Source organism: Protomyctophum parallelum (genome assembly GCF_964188405.1).
Source record: "Protomyctophum parallelum genome assembly, chromosome: 8".
Classification (NCBI taxonomy): Eukaryota; Metazoa; Chordata; class Actinopteri; order Myctophiformes; family Myctophidae; genus Protomyctophum; species Protomyctophum parallelum.
In genome coordinates this window covers 888,485-913,482 of record NC_139703.1, presented here as the reverse complement: position 1 = coordinate 913,482, position 24,998 = coordinate 888,485, and the positions used below count along the sequence as shown (strand labels likewise).

Below are 24,998 nucleotides of genomic sequence, written 5' to 3'. Positions count from 1 at the left end.
GAAAAGCAGCGCACCTTGGCCCACAAAGGCTGAAAATCTATCAAAATGTTACCACGCCTCCCTAAATTGAATAATGCAAAAATGGACAAGACTAAAAACAAATGCAATAAAGGTCAGAATTAATACATTAAAACTGTTTTGGCTGTAACATTTGAACCACGTGAGCTACACATGCAAACTGTGTGTCTATGTCATGTTTTTTGACCATTACAAACGCGTTGGAATGCTTATCATTATGATTGGGCGTGTCTGGAACCCTATGACTATGTGAAAACGACATTTTTGACAAACGTCTATTTTATATTTTTAAGCATTATCAACACATTGAAATGGTCTGCTGTATATGATTGCATCGATCTAGAACACTCTAATATACACATTCCTATTGATACATATAGGAGTATTAAATAATGAATGCACAAAATCTCTGTGCGTGCACACACACACACACACACACACACGTCCATCTAGTTAGTATCTTGAGAATCGTCCAAACGACCAACTTCAAACTCAGCATGCACGTTGACCCCAGGGACATTGTTATGTCCAGTGTCGAGTTGATTGCATAAGTAGTTGTCCAGAACCCTATGTATATACGCCCATACCAAAACACATATAGAACACAGCAAATCAGTCAGAACAGAGATGTTTACACACATGTAACACACAGCAAATCAGTCAGAACAGAGATGTTAAAACACATGTAACACACAGCAAATCAGTCAGAACAGAGATGTTTACACACATGTAACACACAGCAAATCAGTCAGAACAGAGATGTTTACACACATGTAACACACAGCAAATCAGTCAGAACAGAGATGTTAAAAGTTTTAACATCTCTGTTCTGACTGATTTGCTGTGTGTTACATGTGTTTTAACTTAAAACACATGTAACACAGAGCAAATCAGTCAGAACAGAGATGTTAAAACACATGTAACACACAGCAAATCAGTCAGAACAGAGATGTTAAAACACATGTAACACACAGCAAATCAGTCAGAACAGAGACGTTGGTAACTTCAGTCTGGAGTGAAGCGCCACCAGGACGATCATATGATCATCCTGAAGACAGCAGAGGAGAAACGGCAGCTGCAGCATGCTGACTGAGGGAGAGAGAGACATAGAGACACAGAGAGAGAGAGAGAGAGAGAGAGAGAGAGGGGCCTGCTGGCTGAGGGAGACACAGAGAGACAGCTGAGACTGACACACGCAGAGAGAGAGAGAGAGAGAGAGAGAGAGAGAGAGAGCAGACTGTGTGTGTGAGCTGGAGAGAGAGAGAGAGAGAGTTGCAGACTGTGTGTGTGAGCTGGAGAGAGAGAGAGAGAGAGTTGCAGACTGTGTGTGTGAGCTGGAGAGAGAGAGAGAGAGAGAGAGAGAGAGAGCAGACTGTGTGTGTGAGCTGGAGAGAGAGAGAGTTGCAGACTGTGTGTGTGAGCTGGAGAGAGAGAGAGAGAGAGAGAGAGCTAGAGAGAGAGAGAGAGAGAGAGAGAGAGAGTTGCAGACTGTGTGTGTGAGCTGGATAGAGAGAGAGAGAGAGAGAGAGAGAGAGAGAGAGAGTTGCAGTGTGTGTGTGAGCAGGACTCAGTCTGAAGCGGTCTGGTACTGAGAGTGTCTCTGTCTTTCTGACCTGACTCCAACATGGCTGACGACGACCCGGACAACCCGTTCAAACCCAGGTAAACACCAAGCTTTCTACTGTTGTAGTGTGTGTGTGTGTGACTGTGTGTGTGTGTGTGTGTGTGTGTGTGTGTGTGTGTGTGTGTGTGTGTGTGTGTGTGCGTGTGTGCGTGCGTGCGTGCGTGCGTGCGTGCGTGCGTGCGTGTGTGGCAGAGATCATGCCAGGTTAGTGTCTTGCTCGACCAAACCTCAGGAGGATCTAACCAGGAACCCTGTGTTCTCTCTCTACAACCTGTTAGAATGTAGGAATGTTCAACCTCCCAAGAAACCATTACTTCCGTTACCTACAGATACGTAGTTTCATTATGGGAAATCTCCCCACTTACCTAACGACCTAATATAATTACTCAAAATTGATCCCCCTCTTAACCCATTGATGCCTGAGGCCGAATCTGGGAACGACTTCTAGGGCCTGACCTAAGGTTTCGGAAAACCTTCAAATTCTGATGATTTGTTTTTAAATAGTTATGTTGCTACATGTATAGCAATAGCTGATGAGACACAAATAGCATATACGTTGCACCAGGCGTCAATGGGTTAAGGGACTAATCTCAAAATTGTATAGTACAATACAGGACATTTGTGCTCCTATACCTGGAACAACAACAGGTTAGCATGGGAATTAGATCTTGGAGTGGAAATTCCAGAGGAAATTTGGAATTCAAGTATCTCCATAATTAACTCTGCATCATGTTGTGTACGACATAGACTGCACTACTCCCCTGGAAAATTAGCTAAGATGTACCCGGCGACCCGTTTCAACTGCCCAAGATGTCACTATCCTTCAGCATCTCTCGGCCACATGTTCTGGTCCATTACTGATAGACCTCTTTGAATGTTTCTCATCAATGGGGGATTTGACACATTTTACAGAGGCCAGTTTCGAATTGCAGCCATCCGTAGGTGGCCTTTGAGAGCGGTTTTGAAGGAGTCAAGGGGTTCACATGTCTTAATGACTGTTGGTAGGGCGTTCCACATTTTGGTGGCATAGGAGCGAAAAAAAATTAGTCCCTTGTTTGTGCCGAATCTGGGTTGTACATGGTTTGTTGCACTCCCTCTGGTGTTGTGGGTGTGGACTTCGTTGAATGGGGGGAGGGGTACAGGGGAGAAGGGGGAAAAATGAACTGTTGTGACTGAATCGCCTGTCTGCCTGTATTGACCTGTAAAAAGGAATAAAAACAAAGGAATTCAGAATGTAGGAATGTTCCCAAAGTGGGATCCAGGGACCCCCAGGGGTCCTGGAAGGGGGTCCCCAGCAAAATGATAGTTAGGAACCAAATGGACCCTTACAGGTCTGTGACTCTGAGAGTGTATAACACATGGAACCAAATGGACCCTTACGGGTCTGTGACTCTGAGAGTGTAACACATGGAACCAAATGTTCCATTTCTACACTCTCAGAGTTAAATTAACATTGATTTCACAGCATAAATTGGGGGTCCCAGAGAGAGAAATGGCATTAAACGGGGGTCCGTAGACTAATGTGTAGGTCAATCACTGCTAGAGTGGTAAAGGTCTTCTCTCACGGGGGTCCCTGGCATAATGTTTTCAAATGGGGGTCCGCGGGCTGATTAGTGTCAATTTATTATAGCCTATACGGTATGTATAATGCTCTAATCCATACAGGAATTCATTTCTCTTTATAACCACATGGCATGGGTGTGGTTACAGTGTGTGTGTGTGTGTGTGTGTGTGTGTGTGTGTGTGTGTGTGTGTGTGTGTGTGTGTGTGTGTGTGTGTGTGTGAGCGCGTGTGAGCGCGTGCGTGTGTGTGGAAACGTGAGCATGCCAGGTCACTTTATTTTTAGCAAGAGGTTTGACTGCAGCTGTTGTCAGTGACATGCACACACACCACCCGATCCCACACACACACACACACACACACACACACACACACACACACACACACACACACACACACACACACACACACACACACACACCCACACGTGTGAGAGAGAGCGTCAAGTATCTCCGCGAAAACAGCTGATCTGCAGCTCATCAGCAGTTTGCAAAGCCATGAGTTTTCTCAAGCCCCAAAACATGGTGTTCATGTGTTTGTGACTCATCTGTACGACTGTCTCTCTGAGCAGGCAGGTATGGAGATAAGGCTAAAGCCAATGTCTCTGTGAGCTGGCAGGTATGAAGGTATGAGGCTAAAGCCAATGTCTATGTGCTGGCAGGTATGAAGGTATAAGGCTAAAGCCAATGTCTCTGTGAGCTGGCAAGTATGAAGGTATGAGGCTAAAGCCAATGTCTCTGTGAGCTGGCAGGTATGAAGGTATGAGGCTAAAGCCAATGTCTCTGTGAGCTGGCAGGTATGAAGATAAGGCTAAAGCCAATGTCTCTGTGAGCTGGCAGGTATGAAGATAAGGCTAAAGCCAATGTCTCTGTGAGCAGGCAGGTATGAAGATAAGGCTAAAGCCAATGTCTCTGAGCTGGCAGGTATGAAGGTATGAGGCTAAAGCCAATGTCTCTGAGCTGGCAGGTATGAAGGTATGAGGCTAAAGCCAATGTCTCTGTGAGCTGGCAGGTATGAAGGTATGAGGCTAAAGCCAATGTCTCTGAGCTGGCAGGTATGAAGGTAATAAGGCTAAAGCCAATGTCTCTGTGAGCAGGCAGGTATGGAGATAAGGCTAAAGCCAATGTCTCTGTGAGCTGGCAGGTATGAAGGTATGAGGCTAAAGCCAAATCCCAACTCCCAAAATCTCGGCCACTCGCTCACTGACACTCGCTCACTGCAAGCGTGGCAGATTATGGTGAAATGTGTGACCTGTGGAAATATGCTACCGTCTTGTGGACTTCACACAACAACTTACATGGAGGTCTTTAACCCATTTTGGGCGGGAACCCATTTTGGTGTTAGCACTATGTTATGCTTTAGCTATTGAAAAATATAGCAGATCGCACGCTACGAGCTTGTAGGTCTGCTATTTTTGAAAAATCGAAGAGCGACTGACATAGAAGACATTTTTAGAATCTGATCTCAGGTCAGAATGGAAAACTGTCAGGATGTAGAAGACATTTTTTTTTATCTGATCTCAGGTCAGAATGGTGGCCTGAATACCGCTATAGGTTGAACTCTGCTAATGAACAAACTGCAACGATTAACAGTCTGACATTATTAGGTGATTGTCATTGTCTACACGATGGTCACGTATTTCAGCATGTCACCGATTTCACCGTAACACCACCACGCTGGAGCGAGCGATTGGCCCAGATTTTGTGTATTGGAATGTTTAGTTAAAGGACCACTTCACCACTTTTCAACGTATCTTCATATAATAGGTCCTCACCAATAATCATGATAAAATGGCACGATTTCTTTCTACTCAGTCTGTGTCTCATAGGAGGGCTGTGGGCAGTTTAGAAACCGTCTTCCAGTGACATCATCATTAGGCAGATTATTTTTTTAAACAAGATTTCTTTACAAAAATGTTTAGATTTTCATTATCGTGAGATTAACGATGGCTTCCATTTTCGCATTGCAACTTTTCAGGACTAGAAAGCCTGCAGTTTCTATTAGCTTGTATTCCCCATCGATGATGTCACTGGAAGACGGTTTCTGAACTGCCCACAGCCCTCCTATGAGACACGGACAGAGTAGAAATGACGGTTTCTGAACCGCGAGAAAGATTAGACTACTGTAATGCATCGACCAGTCCTTGGGCCAAAACGCCCCGCACGCCTCCTCACAGGCACAACAAGACCACGGCTGCGTTCGAATTGCTAGGGTTGTTCCCTACTCCCTACTCCCCACTGCACTGCATACGCCTGTCAAATTTGATTTTTTTAATTTTTTTAACTCTCTCTCTGTGTGTGTGTCTCTCTCTCTCTCTCTCTCTCTCTCTCTCTCTCTCTGTGTCTCTATGTCTCTCTCTCAGTCTGGCTGTGTTGCTGAATAAGTTGGATCCTAAGGATGGAGCTCAGATCATGGACTACCTGAAGACTCACTTCCTGATGATGAGGGAGAAAGCATGTGAGACCGCACGCACGCACACACACGCACGCACACACGCACATGCACACGCACACACACACACCTCAGCTCTGAACTCGGTAGAATCTGCACCTGGCTCGCTGATAACAAACTATCCTTACACCTGGGAAAAACTGAATCCATTCTCTTCGGATCTAATAGTAATCTCAGCAAGGCAGATGGCTTCTTGGTTAGAGTTGGTGACAATGTTATCACACGTAAAGATGAAATTACCTACCTAGGTTCCATCCTGGAGGCAAATCTTTTCGGTGATAAAATGGCCACCAACGTAATCAAAAAAGTCAATCAAAGAACAAGATTCCTTTACAGGATCTCCTCACTGGTCAACAAAAACACCTTGAAGACCTTAACAGGAGCCCTCGTACAAGGTTTCTTTGACTATGCATCCACCTCTTGGTACCACAGCACCTCAAAGGCCCTTAAAACAAGGCTCCAGACCTCCCAAAACAAACTAGTCAGGCTCCTACTTGGCCTCACCCCCCGAACCCACCTCACCCCTGCCCACTTTGACAGGCTGGGATGGCTTATAGGGTCGATGACAGAGTACAGCATCTTGCAATGGGTCTGGTCCTCAAGATTCGATACACCACCAAGATACTGCATGTACCTGTCTAAATACTTCCTTAATGTAAACGAAGTCCACACCCACAACACCAGAGGGAGTATACAACAAACCATGTACAACCCAGATTCGGCACAAACAAGGGACTAAATTATTTTCGCTCCTATGCCACCAAAATGTGGAACGCCCTAACAACAGTCTTGTCAAAACTCGACTATTGTAACTCCCTCCTTACTGGCCTACCAGCATGTGCACTTAAGCCTCTCCAGCTGATCCAAAATGCCGCAGCTCGCTTGGTCTTCAACCAGCCAAATAGTCCAGTACCTGCCTGTAGACCCTATCGCAATTTGGTGTTGGGGGAATTTCTCACTTGAACTGAGTCAATGGGTCCCTAGACATGAAAGATCAATGAGGTGCTTGTCCGCCATAGTGCCACGAATGGCGCAATGGCCACATCAAAAATGGCCGCCATCGGCTATATTGAAAATCCAACCTTTTTGTTTTTTAGTGTTTAAGCACATGTAATACATTCATTTTGACTAATTGTGGTGTGTGGAATTCATTTCTGATATTGTTTTGATGATTTGGGGTGATTTTGACCTTGAAAGGTCATAGTCAAGGTCATTTTGCTATTCCACAGACCTTGGCCATAACTTGTCCATTTTTAGGAGTAAGAACAGGAACAATTAGTCTATTTCAACTAAATCTGACTCTTAAAATTAATTTCTGATATTGTTTTGACCATTAGGGATCATCCTGTCATTGAATTATTGATGTTAATGTCATTTTTCAATAATTCGATTATGATTCTTTAGTCGCTTTTACTATATATTTTCATGATGTGTTTTCTTTACATAAACAAAATACATGGGCATGAGAAAAACAACAACAGCACCATATGTGCTGTGTGAATAAGCCCATTGTACAAAAGACTCTGTCCATGGCCCAAATGAGCCAATTCATTGCTATGGCAACCCCATAGTGGAGGTAAGTCAATATATCATAAGAATCGTTCACTTGATGGTACAAGCACCAAATTTGGTACACAAGTGCTTCAGAACCTACTCTCTCAGAAAAGTACGTTGTCCACTTGAAAAAACTAAATGGCCACCATTTTTCAAGATGGCCGCCAAATGAAAAGGGCCTTTTGTGGCAGTTCTGGACAACCGTGGGTCCGACCAACTCGAGACCGGGCACTGCACTCCCTGTGTGTGTGTGGAACGTGTGTGTCGAATTCGGTGAAGTCAGTGGGGCAAACGGTTCTCGGGTTACATGGTATTACAGATGTACAGACACACACAGACTTGAATATATGTCAATGGGCAATGCCCATTGGGGTTTTTTTTAGATGATGGGTAAGAAGAGAGAGATGTGATGTCAGGTGGTGTGGGCTAAGAAGTGGTCAGGGCTAAGATAAAGTATATGAGATGTACAGTAAGTGCAAAGAGAGATGGTGAGGGAGGGAGAAAATTATTTGTACCAATTGACCAAACAGTAGACAGTAGTGTAACAGGTTAAGGTGAGTATAGAGATGGAAATGTTCTAGCAAGTGAAGCCAGTGTATTGAGAATATGGGACATATGTGTCAGGAGTTATTTGCCGTACGGTTGGAAACGGTGGCACTGATGAAAAGGAGGCACAGCTGGAGGTGGCAGAATTAAGGATGCTATGCTTCTCATTAGGAGTGAAAAGGAAGGACTTGATCAGAAATGACTAAATTAGAGGATCAGCCCAGGTTAGAAGGTTTGGGGATAAAGCAAGAGAGGTGAGGTTGAGATGGTTTAGACATGTGAAAAGGAGGGATGAGGGTACATTGGGAGAAGGATGCTGAAGATGTAGCTGCCAGGTAAGAGGATGGCCAAAGACGAGGTTTAAGGATGCTGTGAGAGATGACATGAAGGTGGCAGGTCACAGAGGAAGATGTAGAAAACAAAACCAAAAGGGGTCCTCCCCTTTTCCCTGTGCGTGCACACACACACACGGTACTGTACAGTACACTACAGTATGTTACAGTACAGTATGGTAAAGTACAGTAACGTGCGGTACGGCATGGTACAGTATGATACCATAAGGTATGGTACAGTACAGTATGATGCCGTACAGTACAGTAAGGTACAGTATGATACCATACCGTACCGTACCTTACTGTATGGTATCATACTGTACAATACTGTACTGTACTGTACCGTACTGCATGGTACCATACTGTACCATACTGTACCTTACTGTATGGTATCATACTGTACAATACTGTACTGTACTGTACTGTACTGTACCGTACTGCATGGTACCATACTGTACCATACTGTACCTTACTGTATGGTATCATACTGTACCTTACTGTACTGTACGGCATCATACTGTACTGTACCATACCTTATGGTATCATACTGTACCATGCCGTACCGCACGTTACTGTACTTTACCATACTGTACTGTAACATACTGTAGTGTACTGTAGAGTACCGTGTGTGTGTGTGTGTGTGTGTGTGTGTGTGCACGCACAGGGAAAAGGGGAGGACCCCTTTTGGTTTTGTTTTCTACATCTTCCTCTGTGACCTGCCACCTTCATGTCATCTCTCACAGCATCCTTAAACCTCGTCTTTGGCCATCCTCTTACCTGGCAGCTACATCTTCAGCATCCTTCTCCCAATGTACCCTCATCCCTCCTTTTCACATGTCTAAACCATCTCAACCTCACCTCTCTTGCTTTATCCCCAAACCTTCTAACCTGGGCTGATCCTCTAATTTAGTCATTTCTGATCAAGTCCTTCCTTTTCACTCCTAATGAGAAGCATAGCATCCTTAATTCTGCCACCTCCAGCTGTGCCTCCTTTTCATCAGTGCCACCGTTTCCAACCGTACGGCAAATAACTCCTGACACATATGTCCCATATTCTCAATACACTGGCTTCACTTGCTAGAACATTTCCATCTCTATACTCACCTTAACCTGTTACACTACTGTCTACTGTTTGGTCAATTGGTACAAATAATTTTCTCCCTCCCTCACCATCTCTCTTTGCACTTACTGTACATCTCATATACTTTATCTTAGCCCTGACCACTTCTTAGCCCACACCACCTGACATCACATCTCTCTCTTCTTACCCATCATCTAAAAAAAAACCCAATGGGCATTGCCCATTGACATACGGTATATTCAAGTCTGTGTGTGTCTGTACATCTGTAATCCATGTAACCCGAGAACCGTTTGCCCCACTGACTTCACCGAATTCGACACACACGTTCCACACACACACAGGGAGTGCAGTGCCCGGTCTCGAGTTGGTCGGACCCACGGTTGTCCAGAACTGCCACAAAAGGCCCTTTTCATTTGGCGGCCATCTTGAAAAATGGTGGCCATTTAGTTTTTTCAAGTGGACAACGTACTTTTCTGAGAGAGTAGGTTCTGAAGCACTTGTGTACCAAATTTGGTGCTTGTACCATCAAGTGAACGATTCTTATGATATATTGACTTGCCTCCACTATGGGGTTGCCATAGCAATGAATTGGCTCATTTGGGCCATGGACAGAGTCTTTTGTACAATGGGCTTATTCACACAGCACATATGGTGCTGTTGTTGTTTTTCTCATGCCCATGTATTTTGTTTATGTAAAGAAAACAAATCATGAAAATATATAGTAAAAGCGACTAAAGAATCATAATCGAATTATTGAAAAATGACATTAACATCAATAATTCAATGACAGGATGATCCCTAATGGTCAAAACAATATCAGAAATTAATTTTAAGAGTCAGATTTAGTTGAAATAGACTAATTGTTCCTGTTCTTACTCCTAAAAATGGACAAGTTATGGCCAAGGTCTGTGGAATAGCAAAATGACCTTGACTATGACCTTTCAAGGTCAAAATCACCCCAAATCATCAAAACAATATCAGAAATGAATTCCACACACCACAATTAGTCAAAATGAATGTATTACATGTGCTTAAACACTAAAAAACAAAAAGGTTGGATTTTCATCATAGCCGATGGCGGCCATTTTTGATGTGGCCATTGCGCCATTCGTGGCACTATGGCGGACAAGCACCTCATTGATCTTTCATGTCTAGGGACCCATTGACTCAGTTCAAGTGAGAAATTCCCCCAACACCAAATTGCGATAGGGTCTACAGGCAGGTACTGGACTAAAAATTCTCACATGTCTCCCCCCTGCTCCGCTCCCTCCACTGGCTCCCGGTCGCTGCCCGCACAGAATACAAAACTCTGATGCTGGCATTCAAAGCAACCAAAGGTATGGCTCCCCCATATCTTGCAAGTATGATTGAACCCTACAAACCCTCCCGCGCACTCAGATCAGCCAACGCAGGGAAGCTGGAAGTACCCTCACTAAAAACGCCGGGACAACGCTCCACACGTCCCAAAATCTTCTCTCCTCCGGGCTCCAAAACTGTGGAATGCACTTCCCATTGCAGTCAGAACTGCAGCATCACTCCCAATCTTCCGCCATAGTCTGAAAACCCACCTTTTCAGACTCCATCATGGCCCATAGCACTTACCCTACCCCCTTAGATAGCATTTCTGTAGACTTAGATAGCATCTGATACAGACTTATAGCATGTTATGTAGACAGCACTATAATTGCATTGTATATAGTCATAGCACGCCATAGTACATATGTATAGCATAGTAGTATATATATATATATATATATTGTTTATATGTATAGTCTCATAATATATATTCCACTGTTACTTTCTTAGCTTACGCATGTTTTATGATAAATGCTTTTTTGTGATGTATTCCCATGCTTTTTGTTCTTGCTTAATGTACATCGCTCTGGATTAAGAGCGTCTGCTAAATGCCTAAATTGTAATTGTAAGACATGCAAATCCCTTGACTCCTTCAAAACCGCTCTCAAAGGGCACCTACGGATGGCTGCAATTCGAAACTGGCCTCTGTAGAATCTGAATCCCCCCCACCACCCCCCCCTTTTTCCCCTCACTGTATATGTATCCTTTCCCTTTTTGCTTCCTATATGATGAATTCCTGTTCTGTTCTTTAACTACATAGAAGTGTCTATTTGTATGTCTCTAAATGTTTTGATGAATTGAACAATGTGGACCCTGTTGTAAACAAGTGTAATGCTTAATTGGGTCGTCCACTCACAGTTAACAGTCTTTGTATTGAGTTTGTGCTTAAAATGTACTGTCAATTCTACAAACTGTTAATAAATATTTCAATCAATCAATCAAACACACACACACACACACACACACACACACACACACACACACACACACACACACACACACACACACACACACACACACACACACACACACACACACACACACACACAGAGATGAACTGCTGAATAATCAGTCACAGTACAGTGTGGGGACCCTGGCACCCCCTGCTGGTGACTATACAGTACAGCGGTGGAAAAAGTAGCCTGTACTAAATTACTTTTGAGTGGTGCAAATAAAGTAACCACTCCAAGGAACAGCAATGTCCGTGTTCACCTATGTGACTGTGTGTGGCTATGAGTACCAGTAGGGGCAAAAGTGGCGCTGTTGTGCCAGAAACAGAGAGAGAGAGAGATAGTGTTGCACTGTTGCCTAGTGCTAATTACAGAGAGAGAGAGAGAGAGAGAGAGAGAGAGAGAGAGAGAGAGAGAGAGAGAGAGAGAGAGGCAGGGGGAGAGGGCGAGTTGCACCACTCAGTTCACACAGGTGTGATTTTTTACTTAAGTAAAAGTATCGATAGCCTACTGCAATGTAGAAGTACTCTGTATAGCCGTTCTCACAACATTGACGACACCGTTCGGTTCTTTATAATCGGGCATTTATTGGGCATAACTTCTTCTCACTCCCTCAGCTGTTCCATGCCGACGTGAGAACTGTACACTGTACACAAAAATAACAAACAGATAAACAATCAGTAAAGTTCATCACAATACATAATAGGCCTATTGATCAAACAAAGAAATACAAATACATAGGAATGCGCGATGCGCAGGTGAACGTGTCCGTCAAAACACCATGCACAATACAACACAACAAAGATATAACTCCCCGCTTGTTGTGCAAATGAAGAGGTTCTTGATTCTTTTAGAATGTCTCTTTGACCATTTCTCCTTGATTCTGAACGGGAACCCATTTTGGTGTTAGCATCATGTTATGCTTTAGCTATTGAAAAATAGCAGATCTACAAGCTCATAGCGTGCCACCGAGTGGCGCGCTATGAGCTTGTAGGTCTGCTATTTTTGAAAAATCGAAGAACGACTGACATTTTTTAGAATCTGATCTCAGGTCAGAATGGGTTCATCAGACCAGTGTGTGTCCAGTGGAAACCTCGTATGAATCTGATCTCAGGTCAGAACGGGTTCATCAGACCAGTGTGTGTCCAGTGGAAACCTCGTATGAATCTGATCTCAGGTCAGAATGGATTAATGTTCTTTATAACTGTAGCAGTGCAGAGTGCAGACACACACTACACTGCTGCAAGTGTACCGTTTCCTACAGTCTGCAGACCAGTGTCTGAGTGAATGAGACACAGTCTGTACCACCGCACCTGTGTGCAATGCCAGGCAATCAATGCATCAATCAGTCAATCAGTCATAGTCCAGTGTTGCTACTGACAAGACTAGGGAACTTTCTGCCTCAGAAAGTTATCATCACATCATGTTTAAATGTTTTAACACACATTGTTAAAAACATGTCTGGCTTTCTTTGGCCCCTTGGTCGTGGAATGATCTACAGTCCAGACTAAAATTGGCTTTGAAAAGTTCCCTTGAGAAGTTTCAAAAGGATCATCTTTGATGTACAGTACCTGCACATATGTTTGGATATGTAGCCTACTAGCCTATGTTCATGCCTGTATATTTATTATATCGGCTCAGATCGTGTAGATTGTGTACATGGTGTATTTTGCCCTGCTACTAAAAAGTAGGACAGTTGACTTGTTGTATTTATGCATAGGTACTTTAAGGTGCATTATGGATGTTGTATTTGCTGGTTCAAAATGTAACATTGACGATGTGGTATTGTAAGTGTAATTTTTATGTCTGCCTCTTGGCCAGTTCCCACCAGACGCAGACTCAATGTGATTTTACTGGTTAAATAAAGGTTAAATAAAAAAAAATGTAACCTCATATGAAATTAATTATTATCATTAATCATTATTACATTATTTATTATACATCATGAAATTATTATGAAGTATATGCTTTATGAACCTATGTGACCATGCATTTTTTGTATTTTAGCTACTTAGCATTTTTATAGAAATGCATTTTAATAACAGCATTTACATACTCTGTTACAAAGTACAAATGCATCATTAAAGATGTAATTAAACCCTTATTATGGCCATCCTAATTAACAGTGGATTGTGCCTTTGATACCTGCACTATTCATATGTTTAATTCATCATTTTAATGCCATATTCCATATATATATATACAATTATACCAATTAATGGTTGGTTCTGTGTGTGTGTGTGTGTGTGTGTGTGTGTGTGTGTGTGTGTGTGTGTGTCTGTGTGTGTGTGTGTGTGTGTGTGTGTGTGTGTGTGTGTGCGTGCGTGCGTGCGTGCGTGCGTGCGTGCGTGCGTGTGTGTGTGTGCAGTGCTACAGGCCTCAGTCAGAGAGGAGAAGAAGCTGTTGGTAGAAAACGCAAAACTGAAGAAAGACATCGAAGAGTTAAAACTCCAACTGCTGGAAAAACAGAAACGCAAAGCAGGTACGCACGCACACACACGCACACACACACACACACCCACACACACCCACCCACCCACCCACACACACACACACACACACACACACACACACACACACACACACACACACACACACACACACACACACACACACACACACACACACACACACACACACACACACACATTCTGAGTTATTTTATTCTAAACTAAGAAGCCATGATTCTCTGTTCTCCATCCAAACACCCACTGTGGTTATCGCCCCTCTCCTCTCCTCTCCTCTCCTCTCCTCTCTGTCTCTCTCTCTCTCTCTCTCTCTCTCTCTCTCTCTCCCAGCCAAGGCTCTCGCTCTCGCCGCTTCGGCCACGCCCTCCGAGAGCCCCGCCTCCTCCGGCCTGTCCGTCAGCTCTGGCCCCTCCCCCCGGGTGCCTGCCACCCAATCATCTGCCGGCCCCTCCCCCGGCCAGCCTGTCACTCAACATGACAGACAGCAGGGGCGTAGGAGGAGAGGAGACAGGAGAGGTAAGGAGAGAGAGAAAGAGAGAGAGAGAGAGAGAGAGAGAGAGAGAGAGAGAGAGAGAGAGAGACTGTGTGTTAAAAGCCAAATATACTCTTCATTGTGTTCTGTTTTGATTGATTTATTGAAATATTTATTAACAGTTTGTAGAATTTACAGTACATTTCAAGCACAAACTCAATACAAAGACTGTTAACTGTGAGTGGACGAGCCATTTAAGCATTACACTTGTTTACAACAGGGTCCACATTGTTCAATTCATCAAAACATTTAGAGACGTACAAATAGACACTTCTATATAAAGAACAGAACAGGAATTCATCAGAAAGGAGGTAAAAACATATACAGTGAGGGGGAAAGGGGGGGGGGGGGGCGGTGGGGGGGATTCAGATTTTACAGAGGCCAGTTTGAATTGCAGCCGTCCGTATAGGTGCCCTTTGAGAGCGGTTTTGAAGGAGTCTAGGGATTTCATGACATCCACTTCCCACAGAGTGATTATCCTACTAATGAATAATGATTGACAGCTGCGTGCGTCCGCTTTGGGAGCGTGCCTGATAGAGTGAGACGGACTCCACGGTGCTTGTCTGTCCAGCGCATGGAAATTATATACGTTCTCATCAGACTTTCATATTTTGCTAAATTGTGTAGGCGATATAAGCTCTGGTTATATCGCCTACAATTTAGCAAAATATGAACGTCTATATCTCCGTATATCTGGTTAATTGCGGGAGGATGCGGGTTTTATCTTGACCGCCCGCGGGCATTTTAACCCATTACCCTGATATTAAAAAGAAAACTTCTAAATCCTAGTTTTCTGAAAAACCTCATGTTTCTGTATCAGTGGTGATCAATATTTCATGTCAAGGACCCCAAGAATTATCTGTAATACGCCTCCCCCCCCCCTCAGCTGGGGGGGGGGGGGCAAAGATTTAAGTAAAAAACGTTCGCTCTGAAAGAATATACAGTATATTCAAAGATTTGCGCCACATTTTCACGATAAAAAAAAAAGCAGACCTACAAGCTCTCTCTCTCTCTCTCTCTCTCTCTCGTAGCTCGTCCGGTGTCTGACCCGTGCCTCCCGTTGGGGGCGGGCCGTGGTGTGGACGCGTCCCGATTGGACATCAGAGTGGGGCGTGTCCTCAGCGTGAGGCGACACCGCGCGGCCGACGCCCTGATGGTGCAGGAAGTGGACGTAGCGGAGGCCACGCCCCGCACCGTGGTCACACCGCTGGACGACCAATTAGAGGTGGAGAAGGTAACGACCAATTAGAGGTGGAGAAGGTAACGACCAATTAGAGGTGGAGAAGGTAACGTCCGCGCGCGCTCACATTTGCTCCTCCGCGTGCCCCGAGAGGCGGGGTTGGCGAAAGGGCCTTTCTGTGTGGAGTTTGCATGTTCTCCCCGTGTCCCCTAGGGTAGGTACCCTAACATGTTCTCCCCGTGTCCCCTAGGGTAGGTACCCTCACATGTTCTCCCTGTGTCCCCTAGGGTAGATACCCTCACATGTTCTCCCTGTGTCCCCTAGGGTTGGTACCCTCACATGTTCTCCCTGTGTCCCCTAGGGTAGGTACCCTCACATGTTCTCCCTGTGTCCCCTAGGGTAGGTACCCTCACATGTTCTCCCTGTGTCCCCTAGGGTAGATACCCTCACATGTTCTCCCTGTGTCCCCTAGGGTTGGTACCCTCACATGTTCTCCCTGTGTCCCCTAGGGTTGGTACCCTCACATGTTCTCCCCGTGTCCCCTAGGGTAGGTACCCTCACATGTTCTCCCTGTGTCCCCTAGGGTAGGTACCCTCACATGTTCTCCCTGTGTCCCCTAGGGTAGGTACCCTCACATGTTCTCCCTGTGTCCCCTAGGGTAGGTACCCTCACATGTTCTCCCTGTGTCCCCTAGGGTAGGTACCCTCACATGTTCCCCCTTTGTCCCCTAGGGTAGGTACCCTCACATGTTCTCCCTGTGTCCCCTAGGGTAGGTACCCTCACATGTTCTCCCTGTGTCCCCTAGGGTAGGTACCCTCACATGTTCTCCCTGTGTCCCCTAGGGTAGGTACCCTCACATGTTCTCCCCGTGTCCCCTAGGGTTGGTACCCTCACATGTTCTCCCCGTGTCCCCTAGCGTAGGTACCCTCACATGGTCTCCCTGTGTCCCCTAGGGTAGGTACCCTCACATGTTCTCCCCGTGTCCCCTATATTGTAGGTACCCTCAGGTGGTGCATACAATAAATCATGGCATACTGTACAGATTGTCCCTTTTCTTGTGACAGGAATAGATATATATTGCAGTCAAAACTATTCCCCCAGAAGGAGTGGTAATTTCTCCCTTTCTGTCATGGGAAGAATTCCTCTCTAACATGTGTGTATAGTGTTAAGAAGTGTAACTCTGTCTCTATAGCTCCGTCATCACAGTGACAGCACAGCCTCTCCTGTCTGTCTGTCTGTCTGTCTGTCTGTCTGTCTGTCTGTCTGTCTGTCTGTCTGTCTGTCTGTCTGTCTGTCTGTCTGTCTGTGCCCTTCTCTATTGCCAGACTATGATCACTCAGTCTCTCTCTCTCTCTCTCTCTCTCTCTCTCTCTCTCTCTCTCTCTCTCTCTCTCTGTAATGTAAACTGAATGTCTCTCTCTCTCTCTCTCTCCAGGGCGTTCTAGTGTTGTTGCTATGCAACATCAAGCCTTGTCAGCTGAAGGGCGTGGTCTCACAGGCCCGCCTCCTCTGTTGCTCCGCCCCCGACAGCGATGACATGGAGCTGCTGGCCCCGCCCCCAGGCGCCGCCCCGGGAGACAGAGTCACCTTCCACAACTACCCCGGTATAACCACGGTTACTGCCGTAACCCTAACCCTAACCCTGAGACAGAGTCACCTTCCACAACTACCCCGGTATAACCACGGTTACTGCCGTAACCCTAACCCTAACCCTGAGACAGAGTCACCTTCCACAACTACCCCGGTATAACCACGGTTACTGCCGTAACCCTAACCCTAACCCTGAGACAGAGTCACCTTCCACAACTACCCCGGTATAACCACGGTTACTGCCGTAACCCCAACCCTAACTACCCCGGTATAACCACGGTTACTGCCGTAACCCTAACCCTAACTATCCTGGTAACCACGGTTACTGCCGTAACCCTAACCCTTCACTCTGGTAACCACGGTTACTGCCGTAACCCTAACTCTTCACCCCGGCAACCATGGTTACTGCCGTAACCCCGGTAACCATGGTTACTGCCGTAACCCTAACTACATGACATGACATTAAAGCTGTATAAGCAGTAATATGTCCACATTTTAATGACCTCCTGAATCTTTGAATGCAGATTGCGCCCCCTAGAGGTCTCACAGAGACTTTGTTTTAGTCCTCTTGTCTTGTTTCATTTGGGCTGATCTGCATACATTTCACTGTTTTAATGTATGTGACGAATGAAGATTTAGATTTAGCTGATTTTATACTGCTCATATTTCAATTGACCATCTGTGTGTGTGTGTGTGTGTGTGTGTGTGTGTGTGTGTGTGTGTGTGTGTGTGTGTGTGTGTGTGTGTGTGTGTGTGTGTGTGTGTGTGTGTGTGTGTGTGTGTGCGCGCGTGCGTGTGTGCGTGCGTGCGTGCATGTGTGTGTGTGTGTGTGTGTGTGTGGTCAGGTGATCCAGATAAGGTTCTTCTCTCCAAGGACAGGGTTTGGGAAACCGTCCAATCAGACCTGAAGACCGACGGAAAGGGCGTGGCTAATTACAAGGGGGTGGGGTTTGAGGTGAGGGGGAAGGGCTTGTGTCGAGCCCCCACCCTCACCAACGCACCAATCAGATAGAAGGACAGAGCCCCCACCCTCACCAACGCACCAATCAGATAGAAGGACAGAGCCCCCACCCTCACCAACGCACCAATCAGATAGAAGGGGAGGGACTTGAAGTGTTCCAATCCAGTGGTTCCCAAAGGGGGGTCCGGGGACTCTAAAGCTCTCTAAAGCTCTCTCTAGACAAAACATGACAAAGAGACTAAATAAAAATCCCTTCATTTCAACTTGTTCGATGTTTTTTTTTAACCCATTCTGACCTCAGATCAGATTCTAAAAATGTCTTCTAAATCCTGACAGTTTTCTGAAAAAGCTAGATTTTTCTAAAATAGCAGACCTACAAGCTCGTAGCGCGCCAGTGCGCCACTCGGTGGCGCGCTATGAGCTTGTAGATCTGCTATTTTTCAATAGCTAAAGCATAACATGATGCTAACACCAAAAGGGGTTTTAATAGATTCATAATAAACACCTGAAATACTGTGTAGGCCTCACTAGCTGAGGATGCCAGCTATCCCACCAGCTAAACATCTCCCAACAAACTCCACATAGAAGGCATTGTCTTTATGAAGTTTTACTGGTCAATTTGTGAAACTGTAACAACAACAAAAACATTTCCAAATTACTGTTACAATACAGAAAGCATGTGTCAAACAAAGAGTACAAATCACTAATCGTTTAAGCTGATTGTAAAATGCATCTGTACAAATGCAAATAACAAGAAAAAACATAAAATAACCTGCCATCATAAACGTATTACTCACAACATTGCTTTTAGCCCAAGAGGAGCCACAGACAGCAGTACACTGGAGTTGAAGAGATCTGACTGACTGCAGGCAGCGCAGCTGAAATATATACGTCTAATTGCAAGCATGGCAACGAGAAAATAAGTAACCCTGAGGTAACACCACAGGGTGGTGCTGTTTCACACAATAACAACTAAACATGACCACTACACTGTGGGGGCATACATTCATACAATTGTTTCAATTCAATTCAATTCAAAGGATCTTTATTGGCATGAGAAAACATACGTTTACATTGCCAAAGCAGAAGTGGAACAAGACAATCAAAAAAAAAAAAAAAATCTATTTACAAATAAATATTGGACAGAAATAGGAATTAAATTCCTATTCCCCCTCACTGTATGTTTCTTTTCCCTTTTTTACCTCCTTTATGATGAATTCCTGGTCTGTTCTTTGACTATATAGAAGTGTCTATTTGTACGTCTCTAAATGTTTTGATGAATTGAACATGGTGGACCCTGTTGTAAACAAGTGTAATACTTTATCGGGTCGTCCACTCACAGTTAACAGTCTTTGTATTGAGTTCGACATGGCCCTCTCGGCCAAGCTACACCAGGCAGTTTTGCGCGCGTGCGTATGCGTTTACTGCGCGGCGTTTACTGCGCGGCGTTTACTGCGCGCGTACAGTGCGTTTGGATAGGACCAATATATGTCAATAATACCAGCTACACCAGACGCACAGATACCGCGGGCCATCCTACGCGTGCTCTAAAAATAGGATCGGTTCTACATTTTTTACGTGCGTATTCCCCCATGCGCGCGTATCTATATATCCTCCTGGAAGGTCCCGCACAAATCTGCCGCGCGTCTGACAGATCGATGTAGCCAGGGCATTTGGCTTACGCACGCACGGTCCGCGAGAAAAGCCTCCCTGCAGGTAAATGAGGGGGTTCCAGGGGGTTCCCAGGTAAATGAGGGGGTTCCAGGGGGTTCCCAGGTAAATGAGGGGGTTCCAGGGGGTCCCCAGGTAAATGATGGACACTTATAGATCTTAAACTCTTGATAGTGCACCAGACAGTATGTTGTTTTTCATGACGAGAAAAACAAATGCTCTTGTATAAACTATACAGTGTATAGATACTATATAGGTCATAGTGTATATATACTATAGTTCATAGTATATATGTGACACTGTCACATAAAAGGTGTGAAACAATGTATTTCCTGGCCTGGTACATTATAGTAACTCTAACCCTGGTTTGAGTATTGAAGAAAATGAATCACATACTGGGGAACAACAGGGGAATATGTTGGTTAAACTCTAGGGTTGAATATTTAACACTGGAATGTAGTGTATACGGAGAAAACAATATAATGTGTTTTGTGTGTAGTTGAACCATTGTGGTCATCAACTCTCTGTTGACAACACAATGACAAGGTTTGACCACAAGGGGGAGCTGTGGGGAAATGTGTGTGAGCAATATTTCCAGGAAGCTTTAAAATAACAGGAAGTGAGGTCGCCGAGCCTGGGTTCCATTTTGGGGCAGTAAGAAGAGGGTTTGGTGTGGTTGTGTTTATGGTTATGTTTATGGTTATGTTTATTTAAGGTTATGGTTTTTGCCAAACACACTCTTTTAAAGGCCAATATGCCTGTCTGACCAAAGAACTTTGCTGAGGAAAGGAAAGAGAGTTTGGTTAGTTAGTTAGTTAGTTAGTTAGTTAGTTAGTTAGTTTATTTAGGCAGCTTCTGAGGTGTTGAGCTCGGACAAACAATCAGAGCTCGTATGACAAAAGGACCCTGCAGATGACTCCGGACGTAAAGGTAGGGTGAGCAGCAGATGACTCCGGACTTAAAGGTCAGGTGAGCAGCAGATGACTCCGGACTTAAAGGTCAGGTGAGCAGCAGATGACTCCGGACTTAAAGGTCAGGTGAGCAGCAGATGACTCCGGACTTAAAGGTCAGGTGAGCAGCAGATGACTCCGGACTTAAAGGTCAGGTGAGCAGCAGATGACTCCGGACTTAAAGGTCAGGTGAGCAGCAGATGACTCCGGACTTAAAGGTCAGGTGAGCAGCAGATGACTCCGGACTTAAAGGTCAGGTGAGCAGCAGATGACTCCGGACTTAAAGGTCAGGTGAGCAGCAGATGACTCCGGACTTAAAGGTCAGGTGAGCAGCAGATGACTCCGGACTTAAAGGTCAGGTGAGCAGCAGATGACTCCGGACTTAAAGGTCAGGTGAGCAGCAGATGACTCCGGACTTAAAGGTCAGGTGAGCAGCAGATGACTCCGGACTTAAAGGTCAGGTGAGCAGCAGATGACTCCGGACTTAAAGGTCAGGTGAGCAGCAGATGACTCCGGACTTAAAGGTCAGGTGAGCAGCAGATGACTCCGGACTTAAAGGTTAGGTGAGCAGCAGATGACTCCGGACTTAAAGGTAAGGTGAGCAGCATAATATATGATTTATTTTTGCCAAAAAAGCAATGCATTGCCTTTTTGTTTTCTAACTTTTTTCAGACTACCAAATTGACTAAAAGAGGATCTACAACGTTTGGAGTACTTTGGATACTTGGATTATAATAAAATACTTGGGAAATAATAATAATAATAATAATAATAATAATAATAATAATAAAGCTTTATTTATATAGCACCTTCATTTCAAAACAGTGCTTCATAAAATAAACAATAAGAGTAAAAACATCACACAAACATGCAGGACATTTTAAATTAAAACCAAAAAAAAGTAATTAATATACAAGCAAACAAACAACTAGGTAGACAACAGTACGACGCTAAGGCGGGGAAACAATCAGTGAAACACAATCAGGAGAAATTAGGATTAAAAGATATAAAAAAGTAGGGATACATGATTAATCGGAGTGGTCTCAAAATAAGAATCGATATCGGCAGATATGACCCTGCAAATAAATCGGAGATTTACGGTAATCTAAGCGGGAGAAGATGAAGGGATGGTCAAGAATGATTAGATTTTTTAAATATTTCTGAGGTGGTATATATACTGTTATACTTTTAGCTTTTGAAAAAATAGCAGATCTACAAGCTAGCGCGGCACCGAGTGCCGCGGTACGAGCTTGTAGATCTGACCCCCGACCCCCAAAGGTCACAGGTTTTAAAGAGTTTTGGGGGTCCTTGCTGGTTTTTTTTAGATGTCCCAGTGCACTGTGGGATGTGTAGTTCTATGTACTCTACCAGCCCATAGACATGTATAAAGGCTAGATGTCCCAGTGCATTGTGGGATGTGTAGTTCTATGTACTCTACCAGCCCATATACATATATAAAGGCTAGATGGCCCAGTGCACTGTGGGATGTGTAGTTCTATGTGTACTCTACCAGCCCATAGACATACATAAAGGCTAGATGTCCCAGTACATTGTGGGATGTGTAGTTATCCTACTCTACCAGCCCATAGACATGTATAAAGGCTAGATGTCCCAGTGCATTGTGGGATGTGTAGTTCTATGTACTCTACCAGCCCATATACATATATAAAGGCTAGATGTCCCAGTGCATTGTGGGATGTGTAGTTCTATGTGTACTCCCATATACATATATAAAGGCTAGATGGGCCCAGTGCATTGTGGGATGTGTAGTTCTATGTACTCTACCAGCCCATATTCATGTATAAAGGCTAGATGTCCCAGTGCATTGTGGGATGTGTAGTTCTCCTACTCTACCAGCCCATAGACATGTATAAAGGCTAGATGTCCCAGTGCATTGTGGGATGTGTAGTTCTATGTGTACTCTACCAGGCCATAGATATATATAAAGTCTAGATGGCTGAAGGCGGAGTCTCTGACGTAGTCCACCAGGCGGCCATCTTGCTTCAGGACTAAAGTACAGTACAGTACAGTATGTCCAATGACATCTCTAACAAAAACAGTCATAACTCCCTCAAATCTTGACGGATTTACAAACGGGTTGGTTTATTACAAACGTGATTATCTGATTATATATGTTTTATAAAAATGTCATATAAAAGCATGCAGACGTTTATAACAAAATTAAGCAAGTTAAGGTTCCTCAGTTCCTCTGGCAGAGGTGGAGTCTCAGGGCGGAGCTGCTGTGAGGCTCCTCCCCTCTCAGGGCGGAGCTGTGAGGCTCCTCCCCCCTCAGGGCGGAGCTGTGAGGCTCCTCCCCTCTCAGGGCGGAGCTGTGAGGCTCCTCCCCCCTCAGGGCGGAGCTGCTGTGAGGCGCCGCGTAGCGAGAGACGATCATGGCGGGCGCCGATGCCTTCGCCGCCAGCTTCAGAGACTTGGAGGCGACGGCGAGCAGAGTGGAAGACGAGGAGGAGGAGGAGGAGGAGGGGGCTAGAGGCCTCGGGGGCCCGGAGGGGGCCTCGTGGGGTCTCCGGGGGGACAGTGGGGAGGGTTTGGACGCTGCCGCCGAGAGGGCGTGTCCTCCTCTGGCGTCCTGGCGCATGGGGGGCGTGGTCTCGGCGCGCAGCGCACGGCAGCCGAGGCCCCGGGCGCAGTCGCAGCGCTGGAACAGCTCCAGGCCCCGCTGGGGGCCCTTCCTGCCGCGCTGGGGGCCCCGCGTGCACACCTGGCCCTCCAGAAGCACCGGCTTGCAGATGCGAGACCAGAAGTGACGCGCGCAGCACAGACCCTCGGCGCAGTCTGATGACCTCAGACAGGCCCCGCCCACCTGGCCTGAGAGAGAGAGAGAGACAGAGAGAGAGAGAGAGAGAGAGAGAGAGAGAGAGAGAGAGAGAGAGACAGAGATATGTAATAATTGGTCCTTGAGGGGGTTCCAGGTGGACCCCGCAGGTAGATGATGGACAGTTGGTAACCAAAATGGACCCTGACGGCCAAGCTACACCAGGCAATTTTGCGCGCGTGCGTATGCGTTTACTGCGTGCGTTTACTGCGCGCGTACAGTGCGTTTGGATAGGACCAATATATGTCTATAGAGCACCGAAGTCCTGACGTAACTCGCTCATCCCTTCGATTCCCCTGGTTCGCGGAAGTGATTTCTCTATGGAGAATAACATGGGGTGATCTTAATATCGTCTACTATAAGCGTTGTGGTCCAAAAATAAACAAGCTGTCTCGGCGTTATTGTCAGGGAGGAGTCTCTGTGTCGTTTGCAACAGTCAGTCACTCATATATGATACAGTCTGCTTCTAGCGAAAATCTAACTAATTCAGCAGCAGTAACATTAGCGTTTTCTCTCAGTCAGTTGATTCTTCATATCCATATGAGTGAAGCGGCCGGGGTGACATGTTTATTTTTCAAACACAGTTGTTATATGAAGCGATCTAAAATCCCCCCTATGGGGATTACAATGGAACTAAAAAAATACATGAACCTGGGGGACAGACGCCCTCTACTGAAAGTGACGTCAGACTTCGGTGCTCTATGATACCAGCTACACCAGACGCACGGATACCGCGGGCCATCCTACGCGTGCTCTAAAAATAGGATCGGTTCACATTTTTTTACGTGCGTATTCCCCCATGCGCGCGTATCTATATATCCTCCCGGAAGGTCCCGCACAAATCTGCCGCGCGTCTGACAGATCGATGTAGCCGGGGCATTTGGCTTACGCACGCACGGTTTAGAGTAAACGCACGAGAAAAGCCTGGTGTCGCTTGGCCGTTATTATATCTTTAACTCTTCAGAGTACCAACATCGTGCGTGCGTGCGACCGTGCGTGAATACCTTTAATGGTGGACTTTCTGGACGCTGCTCTGCCTCCTTTCTTCTTGCTCGCCCCTCGCTCGTCCTCCTGCGAGAGTCTCTGAGACAAGAAACTGTCCAGGTCTGGAACACACATATCTAGAGAGAGAGAGAGAGAGAGAGAGAGAGAGAGAGAGAGATGACCTTTTACTCTTTATATTAGCTTTATTGGTCATTTTCATTATTTATATTTATTGTTACAGAGTTGTGTAACATTATTTATTATTGTTACTAAGAGAGCTGTGTAACATTATTTATATTTAGTGATACAGAGCTGTGTAACATTATTTATATTTATTGATACAGAGCTGTGTAA

General features: G+C 45.3%; 1 protein-coding gene across 3 annotated transcripts; it reads left to right on the top strand.

The window, feature by feature from the left end:
* The first annotated feature begins 1,255 nt into the window (after positions 1–1,255).
* On the top strand, positions 1,256–18,466 carry LOC310863522 (aminoacyl tRNA synthase complex-interacting multifunctional protein 1-like). Of its 3 annotated transcripts, none has more exons than XM_083771926.1 (8): positions 1,256–1,495; positions 1,562–1,680; positions 5,565–5,659; positions 13,841–13,954; positions 14,271–14,456; positions 15,504–15,706; positions 17,088–17,256; positions 18,088–18,466. In XM_083771926.1, the coding sequence occupies exons 2-8, from the start codon at positions 1,643–1,645 to the stop codon at positions 18,252–18,254; spliced, it is 972 nt and encodes a 323-aa protein (XP_083628052.1). In that variant the 5' UTR covers positions 1,256–1,495; positions 1,562–1,642; the 3' UTR covers positions 18,255–18,466. The 3 variants fall into 3 exon arrangements, 2 of the variants coding, with proteins under 2 accessions (XP_083628052.1, XP_083628051.1); XR_014569676.1 differs by having other exon boundaries at positions 1,258–1,680; positions 18,088–18,357; positions 18,413–18,466; XM_083771925.1 differs by having other exon boundaries at positions 1,258–1,680.
* The last annotated feature ends 6,532 nt before the right edge of the window (positions 18,467–24,998 follow it).